Source organism: Schistocerca cancellata, chromosome 5 (genome assembly GCF_023864275.1).
Source record: "Schistocerca cancellata isolate TAMUIC-IGC-003103 chromosome 5, iqSchCanc2.1, whole genome shotgun sequence".
NCBI lineage: Eukaryota > Metazoa > Arthropoda > Insecta > Orthoptera > Acrididae > Schistocerca > Schistocerca cancellata.
This window is the reverse complement of record NC_064630.1, coordinates 829682665-829695019: the sequence shown is the minus strand read 5'-3', so window position 1 is coordinate 829695019 and position 12355 is coordinate 829682665. Positions and strand designations below refer to the sequence as shown.

The 12355-nt window shown below is 45.5% G+C and overlaps 1 protein-coding gene across 1 annotated transcript in view; it reads right to left on the bottom strand.

The window, feature by feature from the left end:
- Nucleotides 1-12355, bottom strand: part of LOC126188826 (uncharacterized) — a 45025-nt gene that overhangs the window by 9993 nt on the left and 22677 nt on the right. Inside the window, exon 3 of the mRNA XM_049930439.1 lies at nucleotides 5799-5951. Coding sequence (XP_049786396.1) covers nucleotides 5799-5951 — 153 coding nt within the window. The remainder of the gene's footprint in view (nucleotides 1-5798; nucleotides 5952-12355) is intronic.

Sequence of the window (12355 nt, the reverse complement as noted above, 5' to 3'; positions counted from 1 at the left end):
TAATTCAGGAAAAATCATCGATATGAGCATTCGGAGCCGAAGGCCCATTCGTGAACCCCTCATGATTACACGACACGAAGCTTTACGCCTTGCCTGGTCCGCCAACACCGGCATTGGACTGTTGATGACTGGAAACATGTTGCTCGGGTGGACGAGTGTCGTCTGAAATCGTATCGAGCGGACGAACATGTACGGGTATGGAGACAACTTCGTGAATCGACGGACCCTGCATGTCAGTGGGTACTGTTCAAGCTGGTAGGGGCTCTGTAATGGTGTGCGGCGTGTGCAGCTGGAGTGATCTGCGACCCCTGATGCGTTTAGGTATGACTCTGACAAGTGATACGTACGTAAGCGTCCTGTCTGATCACCTGCATCCACTCATGTCAACTGTGCATTCCGATGGTCTTGGGCAATTCCAGAAGAACAATGCGACATCCCACAAGACCAGAATTACTGCAGGGTGGCTGCAGGAACACTCTTCTGAGTTTAAACACTTCCGCTGGCCACCAAATGAACACTATCGAGCATATCTTGGATGACTTCCAACGTGCTGTTCAGAAGAGATCTCCACGCCTCGTACTCTTACAGGTTTATGGGCAGCCCTGCAGGATTCATGGTGTCAGTTCCCTCCAGCACTACTTCAGACTTTAGTCGACTCAATGCCACGTCGAGTTGCGGCACTTTTGGTGCTCGCGGGGGCTCTGTACGATATTAGGCAGGTGTATCAGTTTCCTTAGGTCCTCAGTGTATTTTGATACTCGCTAATCAAAACCTACACGTGAACTAGCTATCAGTATGTTGGCCTGATGGCCTGGAGGTTATAATTCTGCCTTGAGCGCCGAGCGAGGAGGTCGTTGCTTACATAACGGCTTCGCCTCGGCGTCGCTGTTGTTGGGAGTTATTAGCTTCGTGGTGTTTCTGCCTCTGTGTGTGCAAATCGTCACTGTATCGTCCCGTCCTTCGCTGGATGTGTATCTGACACCGGCGTAAGCCACTCCTGTATGTTCCGCATGGCATAAAAGGGGGTTCCACTTAAAGGTACTGTGAGTTCTTGATTTCATAACATGCAGCCCGGATCCTTAGAAATCCATGTTTGGTTACCTGATACTTTTGACGTTTAGCTCCGACCAAGTGGATACCACATACTGTCGCTCGAATGGCACGATACTTGGTGTGCTTTGCGCACTATTTGTTTCACAGCGTTCCTTTTTCTTTTATGTTTCCCAGCTCTCTGATGTTTTTGTCTGTAGAAACTTCAAGTAATTTACTTCAAACTTGTACTAAAAAAAAAAAAAAAAATAGGTAACGCTTTCACAAGCAACAAACAGCGTACCCTAGAAAAACAGAGCTCTTACACCTTCTCCTTCGATGGATAACAGGACGGAGACCACAGCGGCTGCACCGGAACGACGCCTTTTCGTCAGCCGCCTCAGGTAGACCACTGCCAGCTACCCTACGCCAACGTCGTTTCACTGCCACCGTCGCTGCAGTCCAATTACGATGTCGTTCCACGCGGATACTATTAATTATTTTAAAATGTTTGTTGTTTCCAGTTATTTATCTCCAATAATGTAATAGAAGAGCTATGGATCCTTCCGACTAACCATATGGAATCGTTATCACAAGTCGCTGTGTCCATTGCCCAGCGTCGTGACCCGACGAACCACGTCTTTTCAGCCTGGATACTTTACATCTTCTCTTAGTAGCTACTGAACGGGTAGGTCGAAGATCTACTTGATTTGATCCAACCACGTGCACGCTTCTCTTCACATCGGTCTCTTGCCTTCACCTTCCTCTCCGTGATTATTTTTCGTAGGTTTTCTCCACCAGAAGAAAGGTACCTGAAGATAATGAGTTGCTCAATAACGGATACATACTCTCTTATTTCTATGCATTTTATGCACAGCATTCTGCCCCAGCAACGAAGCTCAAGTGCATCAATACGCTACCTATCTCTGGCCTTAAGGGTCCACGCTTCGCAGCCATAACAGAAAACACAAGTGTTTCAATAATCCAGACCTCTTTGGTGTCTGTTAGCACTCTCTTCTGTCCGATGTCGGTGAGTTTCTTCGTAGAAACTCGCCCTAGCGCGAGATCTCTTCTTATCTTATCTTCACAGCTTCCTATCTCGGACATGGTTGACTGGAGATAGAAGGAAGAACGTATGATTTCCACTTCCTTTGACGTTAGTACGAGTCCATTCTGTGCTCCTCGAACAATTGCCACAATTTGAACTTGCTGAGATTGAGGTCCAATCCATATGATAGACTAATGTCGTTTACTTTTGTTAGCAGCTCAGCAAGTTTGTCTTCGCTGTCAGCTGAAAGCACAGTGTCGTCGGCCAATCGAAGTTTGTTAAGAGTTCTTCCGCAGGTTGAGAGTCTGTAGTCCAACCATCAAGAGCCTTACTAATGAAGTGTTCTGCATGGACGTTGCACAGTGGGGAGGTAACAACACAATACAGTCTCACACCTTTGGTACACTGAAGTAATCAGACGTAGCAGCACTTGTCTTCACAGCTACGAAGTGGTTATAGTATAGAATTCTGATCCGCGCTGTCGAGTGCGGTGGGACAACAAAGTCTGTAAGCAGCTGCCACAACTTTATTCAGACAGACGCTTCCCTACAGTCAAGCAAACAGATGCAGACAAACTCCGGCGATTTGTCGATTTTTTCTCGTACGTTGAAAATCTATCCGCGAGTTCCGTTTTACTTCAACAAAATCTGCTTGTTCTTTGGATATGCATGGCTGACTGTATGGCGTCAAACGCAGGTTCAACATTTAGGGCAAAATTTCGCTTGCGTGGGATATGAGAGCAATACTTTGGTAGTTGGAGAAGTTTCTTATTGACCTTTTCTTGTGTATGGGGATAAAGAGAGACTTTGACCAGTCTTCTGGCCACTTCGCTGTTTCCCACATTCTTGTACACATGTAATGCAGCACATCAACACCTTCCTTTGATCATCCCACGAGATATAATGTCTAGAGCAGTGAGTATTGGACTGCGGTCTCTATTTCGAGGCGTAAGCCTGTTTGTTCCAGTGTAGGTTGTTCAACTACTGGACTTCCCATAGGGTTGTTGATCCCAACTATCCAGGGAAGTGTTTCCATCTCGGAATCATGCACAATACGTTACAATTATTTATGTAATATGAGTTGCTGCACCAGGCGGCCGTCCTCTGCACACTCTCCAGCTACAATTTTACGGCATTGCAACAGCATAATTTACGAACAGGCTTAGGAGCACCTGTGACCTTCAGCTGGAACATTTATACAGTATGGAAAAAAAAGTTTCGCACCACTTGGAGATCTATGAAGGTTTGTGGGCTTACTTTCAAGGTGAGCGGGGAACGAAAGAAAAGGTCTTACGAAAATGAAAACTAGCTTTTTTCTCAAAAAGAAACAAATGAATAACCAAAACAATGACAGTCTAGTCGAAAGCGGCCATCATTGCGAATCTGCCGCCTCGATCCACTGCTCGGGCATCCTTCGGCATGATGGATGAGGCGTTGCACTTCAGCCTGCCCCCAGACTTCTACAGCGGCCCCTGACTTGTATCCCATCGACCATTATCGTATGGCAGCGAAACTTGGTAGATATTGTAATGAGTTACTGTGGAACAGATTTATGCTGGGAAACAAAATTATTTTCAGTTTTGGCCAACATGTGCAAATCTGGCCTGCGAATGCAAGAAAGACACATATAAATGTTTGCATGTGTAACGGATAAGGAACGGGACACGGTCAGTTGAGGTCAGACAAGTGAGTAAGGCATAATGTTGATATGATTAAGTGGCGCTTACACAATTTGTTCGATGTAAGCACCGGAGGCTTCGACGAGATGCTGTTTGTGTGAAACGACGTGATCAACAGTTGCTCGTTGCAGTTCTGGTGGGCTCTGAGCAACGCCTTTCTGAGTGTTGTACTTCAGATCAGGTAGACAGCGAACGTATCACTGGTATACGCTTTCTTTTAGATACCCCAGAGCAAAACGGCACAGGGATACAGATCAGGTGATCTCGCAGGCCATGCATCTAGAAAACCTCTGGAGACAGGATGTGCGTGGGAGATAGCTTGAAGCAGATCTTACACTGGGCAATTGACATGAGGTGCCCCATCTTGCATGAAGACAGGGGTTTCCACACAGCTGCGCTCTTCCAAAACAGGAATCACGTGCAGTACCAGGCGGTCTCGATAACGTGCAGATGTCATGGTGTATATGTCAGGCTCTCTGGGTGTAGTCTCCTGTACCAAGAATGGATCGACAGTAAAGCAGTTGGGAATCCACATACACAATCACATACGGCGAGTCAGTTGTTCTTTGTCCACGGTTTAACAGTACCTCAAATTTGGCAGTTCTGTGTATTCACTGCACCCTGTTGTGTAATATGAGCCTCGTCACCCCGTAGAATATTGCCAGGCTGTATTCCATCAACTCTGATCCACGGCAGAAATCGAAGAGCAAATTCAGACCGTTGCTACGATCATGAGGTTTCAGTTGCTGCGCCGTCTGGATCGTGTGCGGATGCCAGTGTAAAATAGACCGCAAAACTTCCCCTATTGTTGACCGTGGGATGGACAGCTCTCGTGACACTGCATGTACTACTCGGACAAGTGCTGCATGGTCAGTTGCAGCAACAACGAGCTCATCAATAACTTCCATTGGGGGTGGAACGCCTTCCTCTTCCAGGTGCCACACCAAGCTCACCTGTGGTTTCGAATTTCATCGTCATATTCTTTAAACCAGTTAATGACATCAGGTCTCTCTGCAGGCTATTCAGTCGGCAGTGCTCTCTCATTGCATCGCTGTAATTGCTGCCTTTCACATACAACAGCTTCAATGACAGCGCAGCGTCTTTCTTCTCGATAGCCATACTGCTCGTCCAAGTTACGGTTTGTCAAGTGATAGCTTGGATGTCTTACCGTTATACAGACAGTGTAAAGTGCCAGATTTGCACCTGGTGTCCACAACTGCAACTAATTTGTTTTCCAGCACAAAGTGGTTCCGCATGAACGGAGTAGCACCTCTACCACGTTTGACTGCAATATGTTAATTGCAGCCCACACCGGACCTCCGTTAGAAGTTACGCTCTAATTATAGCGATCCGGCATTAACTTTGCGGATATATTCAATGGTATATGTGAATAGTGTCTGCAAAATGTGGTGCAAATAGTCAGTAGTGATAAATTCATAGGCCATAACTGATGCTGGAGTTCTACTGCATGTTGTTGTTGTTGTTGTTGTTGTTGTTGTCTTCAGTCCTGAGACTGGTTTGATCAGCTCTCCACGAAGTGAAGTACTGAAAATCAAATTTTCTACTGCATGAACAGCAAAAATGTAGTGGGCGATAATCCTTTTGCCCTTCTTTTCTCGCAGCGGATTGGTCGGGGAGAGAGGGGGGCGGGACGTAAAGTTTCGAAAAGTTTTGAAATTATGTATAAAATTTACTGGAAGTCGCTAAGAGTCCTCATTCTCAGATGCTGGCTGAATACAGTTTGGGTAATCTCCAGAACATGAGTTACGTTGCGTCATGATGTATGGACTGTAATATTTGACTTATAACGTTATACCTTTAACGTCTGATTATAAGAAATTACGTGAAGTACTGAAAATCACATTTTTCTGTGCCTGTAAGCCGTTAGATACGCAGCCTGCAACGCAAGCTCTTGTAGCTTTTGCTCTCTCTCCCTCTCTCTCTATCTTCACACATGAACACACTTTCCCACTTATCTATAACTTTTAGCTGTTTGCAGTCTGTAATTGCAAAATACTTGAAAATGCCAGCTGAGGCACTCACCCATGGTGGGGATGCACGCCTGCTCGGTGTACGGCGTGCCGCTCTCGATCCTCGCCTGCTCGATGGGGACCTCCAGACGGCCGCTCTTGCCTTCGAACCAGAGGCCGCTGCCGAGGCCGTCCTTCCACGTGCTGCGCCCCTCGTTCAGTTCATCTGTACATCGTGGGAGTCTGCTGTTACTGCATAGTTGACGACATTATAATAAATTATTATGGTGCAAGCACGAATTCTATATCCAAGTGCGCAGTCCTCAACTAGTGCCCTGTTAGGAGTGCAGAGCATTCCATCTATAGATTTCTGTTAAGTGTTCGAGTCACCAGACATTTGTTACATAGTGATACTGCTAACGTCACTAGTAACCTCCTAGTGATTATGCTTACTACAACGATACATTTGGAAACTGGGACTCTTTCGCAACGGTCTTTCAGTCTGTCATGAGTAGACTAGGAATCAAAATTTTTTTCGTTTTCTTCTGTTCATATCCGCTGCGTTTGACATTCTACAAATAAGTTGAAAACAAATAAGAGCAAATTTCTTGCAGGTAGTACATTTCATTGGAGAAACTGAAAACGACACATAAGCTATCTTCTACGAAATGATATCGATATTATTGCTCATCATTTAGGATTAATTCACAAAACTCCCATGGTTCTAAGAAAATACTGAGAAGTAACTGGTGTGGTGTGAACAGGTGGAGGAACTAGTGAGCCACCCCCTCCACTCCCCTCCCCGAGCTCACCACTCTTTGGTGAATTTGTGCTTGGCTACCATGCGGTCCCAGCATTTGCAGCACCTCTTCCTTTTCTGTGCTGCACGTCTACTCTCCTTCTATTTCTTTTCTCCCCTCACCCCCTTCCCCCATTGGGGAACATGTCTCGGATATTCCCGGGAATGTCTGTTGCAGTCCCTCGCCTCCGGAGTTTGAGGTTTCTCTTTGTTTCTTCTTCGTCCTGTGCGCTCCTGAAGGTGAGCACACGTATTGGACGCTAACACGTGACTGCATAATGCGTAATTCCGAGCCGCTTTTCGACAGGTAGCGTTCGCGTGTGCCGCCTGGTAGAGGCCAGGGAGAGGTGATCGCCTGAGCTGTTACCTTCCCAATTACCAATTTGTCCCTCTGTCAGGAGTTCGGGAGCTGTCACCTGAGGTGTCAACAGCCACCAAAGGTGGGTAAGCCCCCTCTGAGGGGAGCCCCAGTTGGAAGGAGTGTGCCAGTGTAGACGCTGGCTATCACAGGGGATTTTTTCGCAATGAGCCAATCACCATCTCATTCTACTTCTACTGAACGTAAACGGAAAGAGGCTAAAGATTCAAGGAATCTCCCGCCTGCATCTCGTTTCTCCACCTGCATCTCGGTTCCTGGTGGTATCACATATCGAAGAAGGTCAGCCGTTTGCAATGGGTAATCCGTTTATTATTTAGAAAGGTGTTGATGCAGTTGCAGGCGCTGTGAAATCCTCCTCTAGCTTATGTAATGGGACTTTCTTCTAGAGACCAATTGTGATTCTCAAACCCAACAACTGCTTACAGCTTCGCTCCTCCGTTGCTATCCTGTTTATGTCGAAACCCATTAAACGCTAAATTTTTCATGTGGTGTTATTTACACTCGGCTGCTCGATGGTCTGACCGAGGTAGAAATCCAAACTTATCTCTCTGATCAGATCCTCACTGCAGTCCATTAGATACAGAAAAAGGTTGATGCAACCTTACTGCCTATACACATGCATCCATCGAAGATCATAGCAGGTTACTGAATCATCACTGTACGGCCGTAAATTCTAAACCTAATGCGATTCTGCAACCACATTCACATGTCCTGTAAGAACACGACCACATGCGTTACTTGTGGTGGGGATGCCCACCTTCTCCTCCCCGCTGTATCAGTTATAATGATGACCATGCCGCTTCATCCCGTGAATGTTCCGAGTATCTCGATCAGCGGGCCGTCCAAGACATGCAGGTGAAGGTAAAAGAATCTTGCCCTGTTGCTCACAAGTTGTTGGCTAGTCAAAAACCCTGTATTTTGCCATCTGGCACTTATAGTATCGTTCTTGCTACACCTCATTTCACTAATGACAGGGCCGCACAGACTTGTGATCTCCAGTTCAGTAATAGAGTTGTGAAATCGCACAATATCATGGTAGCATCCCCGTCTCCTTCTCCTACAGCTTTGCAATGAGCCACCAGATCTTCACTCCCAGAGGCGAAATCACCTGCTTCACAATCAGCAGGCTGGAAAGGACAAAAGGAACACTCCATGAAGACTCTTTAGGTCTCTTGAGACAACAAACATCTCAGTCTTCGTCTGCCAACTGTAAAGTCTGTAAGAAAGCAAGAAAAGGCAAACAGTCTTCTCCTTCCCATACTCGGAGATTCTCTTCAACCGTGTCACTGCGTGATACCCTCACCTGGTTGCTCTCCATTTTCGCTCATGTGCACTGCCTACCACTTTTCTGCTCTGAAATCGGCAGACAGACCCAGGGAGAACGGTGACACTTCTGTATATTTCATGGAACAGGTTCCTCCAGTCTCTGCACCCTGTACCTATGAGTCTTCAAAGGCTGAAACTCGGCAGCTGCCGATGTGACTACCCTATATTTCTTCCTCACCTCCCATTCCTGTTATGACTCGTCTCTAACGGAACGTTTGTGGCATTAAATCCAATAAGGAGGAATTGCGGCTGTTCTTGGAATCAGATGTAGCGTCTGAGAGTGGACTGAGTTATGCCGCAACACTATTCACATGCAGAGACATGTTTTTCACGTTTTTAACCGTCATCCTACGCTGAAGAAATGTATTCGTTATAAACAACGGAGTGCACAGTGTCGTCGCATTTTTTGTATTTAATTTACTATTTATTTTAACAGTTTTCCTTCCTCTTTCGTCATGTAGAGGCAACTTCTGTCTGCTCTCTGGGACCAAGGTTCATTCCCCAATTTCTGGCATGTCCGTACCAGATTACGGGGATTTCGAGCTCCACCCACCACCTCCCAGAATCACGAATTTTGCAATGCCGTCTTTATTATCACTTCATCCTGATCTTCCGCCCTAGCGCCAGAAGATGTTCACCTAAGATGTTGCAGCACCTTTCTATTGCAGGCAAGCAATTTATCCTTCATACGTACAGTCGCGTTTATACATATGGCAGGATTTGTAGAATCTGGCGCGAAGTAATTGTCATACTCATAGCTAAGCCAAGTAAGGACAAGCACCTTCCTTCTAGCTACTGACTGATTTCTCTCACGAGCTGTGTTTGCAAGGTGATGGAACATATGACGCGTGGCTGGGTGGTATGATGGATGGAATTTGAGAATCTACTAACCACAGCACAGTGTGGATTTCGGGCGCGCCACTCTGGGTTGACCATCTTCTCACTTTGTCAATCCATGTCACGAACGGTTTTCTGTAGAAATACTAGACGGGGCCTTGCTTTTTGATCTGGAGGAAGCCTAGGATACTGCTAGAGGACTGGTATCCTCCATACTCTACAGACGTAGGGATTCTGATGCTGCCAGCCCTGGTTCCTTCAGGACTTTTTAAAAGACAGAGTTATCAAGGTACGTGTGGTTCTGACAATATTGGACAGCTTTATTCAGGAGAAAGGGGTGCCTCAAGACTCTGTTCTGATCGTCGTCCTCTTTACTATAGCCATTAATCCTATTATGCCCAGTTTGTCGCCAGGCATCTGTGGCTCCCTTTTCGTTGACGAATTTACGATCTATTGCAGTTCTCCAAGGACTTTCCTCCTTTGCGGCGTTTTTAGCGATGTCTCTGTCGTCTTTACGGGTGGAGCGTCGACAATTGCTTTCGATTTTCCACTGACGAAACCGTTTGCGTGAATTTCGACGGCATACAGCGTTTCCTCAACCGTCTTTAGATCTTGGGCTAGTTGCTCTTCTGTTCACTAAAACTACGAAATTCCTGGGGCTATTGCTTGATAGAAAATCTTCTTGGTCATGGCACATGTCTTACCTGATCGCTCACTGTACCCAGTCACTCAGTGTCCTACGTGTTCTAAGCAGTATTTCCTGCTGATCGGATCACTCTCCTCCGTTTTTATCGATCCCTTATCATTCGTAACTAGACTACGGGTGTTTTGTTTATTCATCTGCACGTCTGTCTATCTTACGCCATTTTAATGCAACTCACTGTCGTGGAATACGTTTGGCCACTGGCCCCCATTACAATAGCCCAGTTGGGAGTCTCTGTGTAGAAGCTGCCGAACTACCACCGTCATACCGGCGTGATGCTCTCTCCTCACACCTATTGTCTTCCACGCCCGGCCACCCATCGGTAGTGTAAACATAGTTCGTACATACAGGTGCATTGCCACTTAGGTTTTTCATTTTTCAACTTGTGCACAAGCCTATACTTCTGTTTACCCTGCGAAGGAGACCTCACTGGACGTGAGGCCATTTTATAGGATGGCCTACGGCTGTGCGTCTGAGAAGGACTCTGAGAAATCTAATGTGGCACTAGTATGTGTATCACAGGGGTCTGTATCTACCCTGTCTGAAATCGAAATATCGCTGAGCACATCTTATACCATTAGGCATAAATACAAATTCCCTATAGGCGTCCCTGAATTGAAGTATTAACTGCTGCAAATTTGGCTTGTAAAACCATAATTCCTCTAAAACAATAACAGCAGCAGCATAGTTTATCTTATTGCCATAAAACGTTAATGCAAGATCGTCGATACGTTGTTGAGTTGTAGGGACGAGGAAGGCGAGGCGTAGGTCATCAGGAAAATTTCGTATGTGCTCCCAATTGGCATAAAAAAATTCCAACGCAGACATGAGCTGTAACAATAATCTTTATTTAGAACGTGACAGTTCCCTTTCTTCTACAAAATGTCATATAAACTCTATTTCTTACAATAAATGTAACATATTTTACTTCACTTTGTACTACATCATTTTTAGCTGGTTCGTCCCCTGCAATTTCTACGCCAATATAGAAAGGATTGATTCCTTGAAACAGTTTATTTTTACATTTACATTGATTTTCTAGATCTGGCCACGATTTTACTTTACTTATATCAGCACTGGTTTCCGGTTTACAATAAGTCACAAACTTAAATGAATTACGTCTACTATATTTCCTCCATGGAACACCAGACGATCTGTCCGGCCTCAAACTAAAAGGACCCAATTTATTAGTACGTGCTAATCTAACTTTCTCTAATGCACCCTGATCCTCGAATATTTTTTTGTTTGCTCTATACTCTAGTGTTAGTCGCTCAACCCTTACATTAATTCTGTATACATATGTTACAATTTTATTAATTATTACAGCATCGTATTTGTTAGCAAAGAATTTAAATTCATCAGTAATATCATAGTGCCTAAGACTACCAAAATTATGAGCATTCTCGTCATATTTTTCGCTCTTTTTCGATAACTCCCTTGACTGCCAGAATGGGGTGCGCATTTCTTCAGTGCTATCTGCAGGAGTTCGCTTTGGGATACTGCTCCAGCAGCTTCACTTCACGCTACTTGCCTCGATGGGTGTGAACCCATTAGCACCTTGCTTTCGTGTAGCGTCCCGTGTTCATCTTGGACTTCATTCGCTTCCGAAGTAAATTACACCGGAATCGGTCTATCGCGGTAAGTTTCTCGACTTTTGCCCGCAACGTAGTGATAGCAAATCCGCGTACACAGATGGCTCTAAGACTGATTGTGGTGCTTGTTGTGCCTCAGCACCGACCATTTTAGATATCGACTTCCAGAACACTGCTCACTATTTACAGCAGAGGTCTTCGATCTCTATCAGGCCACCCAGTACATCAGACGACACGGGCTTTTTAATTGTGTGACACGCTACGATTCTCTCAGTGCCCTTCAGAGCCTCTGTGTGCTGTACACAGGCCGTCACTTAGTGCAACGGGTCAAAGAAAGCTCCCACTTACTCGCTGTTGAGGGAGCCGCTGTGATGTCACAGCATGTTGTTATCAATGGAGAGACGTCTACAGACGTTAAAGTAACCTCTGGCGTGCCACAGGGGAGTGTTATGGGACCATTGCTTTTCACAATATATATAAATGACCTAGTAGATAGTGTCGGAAGTTCCATGCGGCTTTTCGCGGATGATGCTATAGTATACAGAGAAGTTGCAGCATTAGAAAATTGTAGCGAAATGCAGGAAGATCTGCAGTGGATAGGCACTTGGTGCAGGGAGTGGCAACTGACGCTTAACATAGACAAATGTAATGTATTGCGAATACATAGAAAGAAGGATCCTTTATTGTATGATTATATGATAGCGGAACAAACACTGGTAGCAGTTACTTCTGTAAAATATCTGGGAGTATGCGTGCGGAATGATTTGAAGTGGAATGATCATATAAAATTAATTGTTGGTAAGGCGGGTACCAGGTTGAGATTCATTGGGAGAGTCCTTAGAAAATGTAGTCCATCAACAAAGGAGGTGGCTTACAAAACACTCGTTCGACCTATACTTGAGTATTGCTCATCAGTGTGGGATCCGTACCAGATCGGGTTGACGGAGGAGATAGAGAAGATCCAAAGAAGAGCGGCGCGTTTCGTCACAGGGTT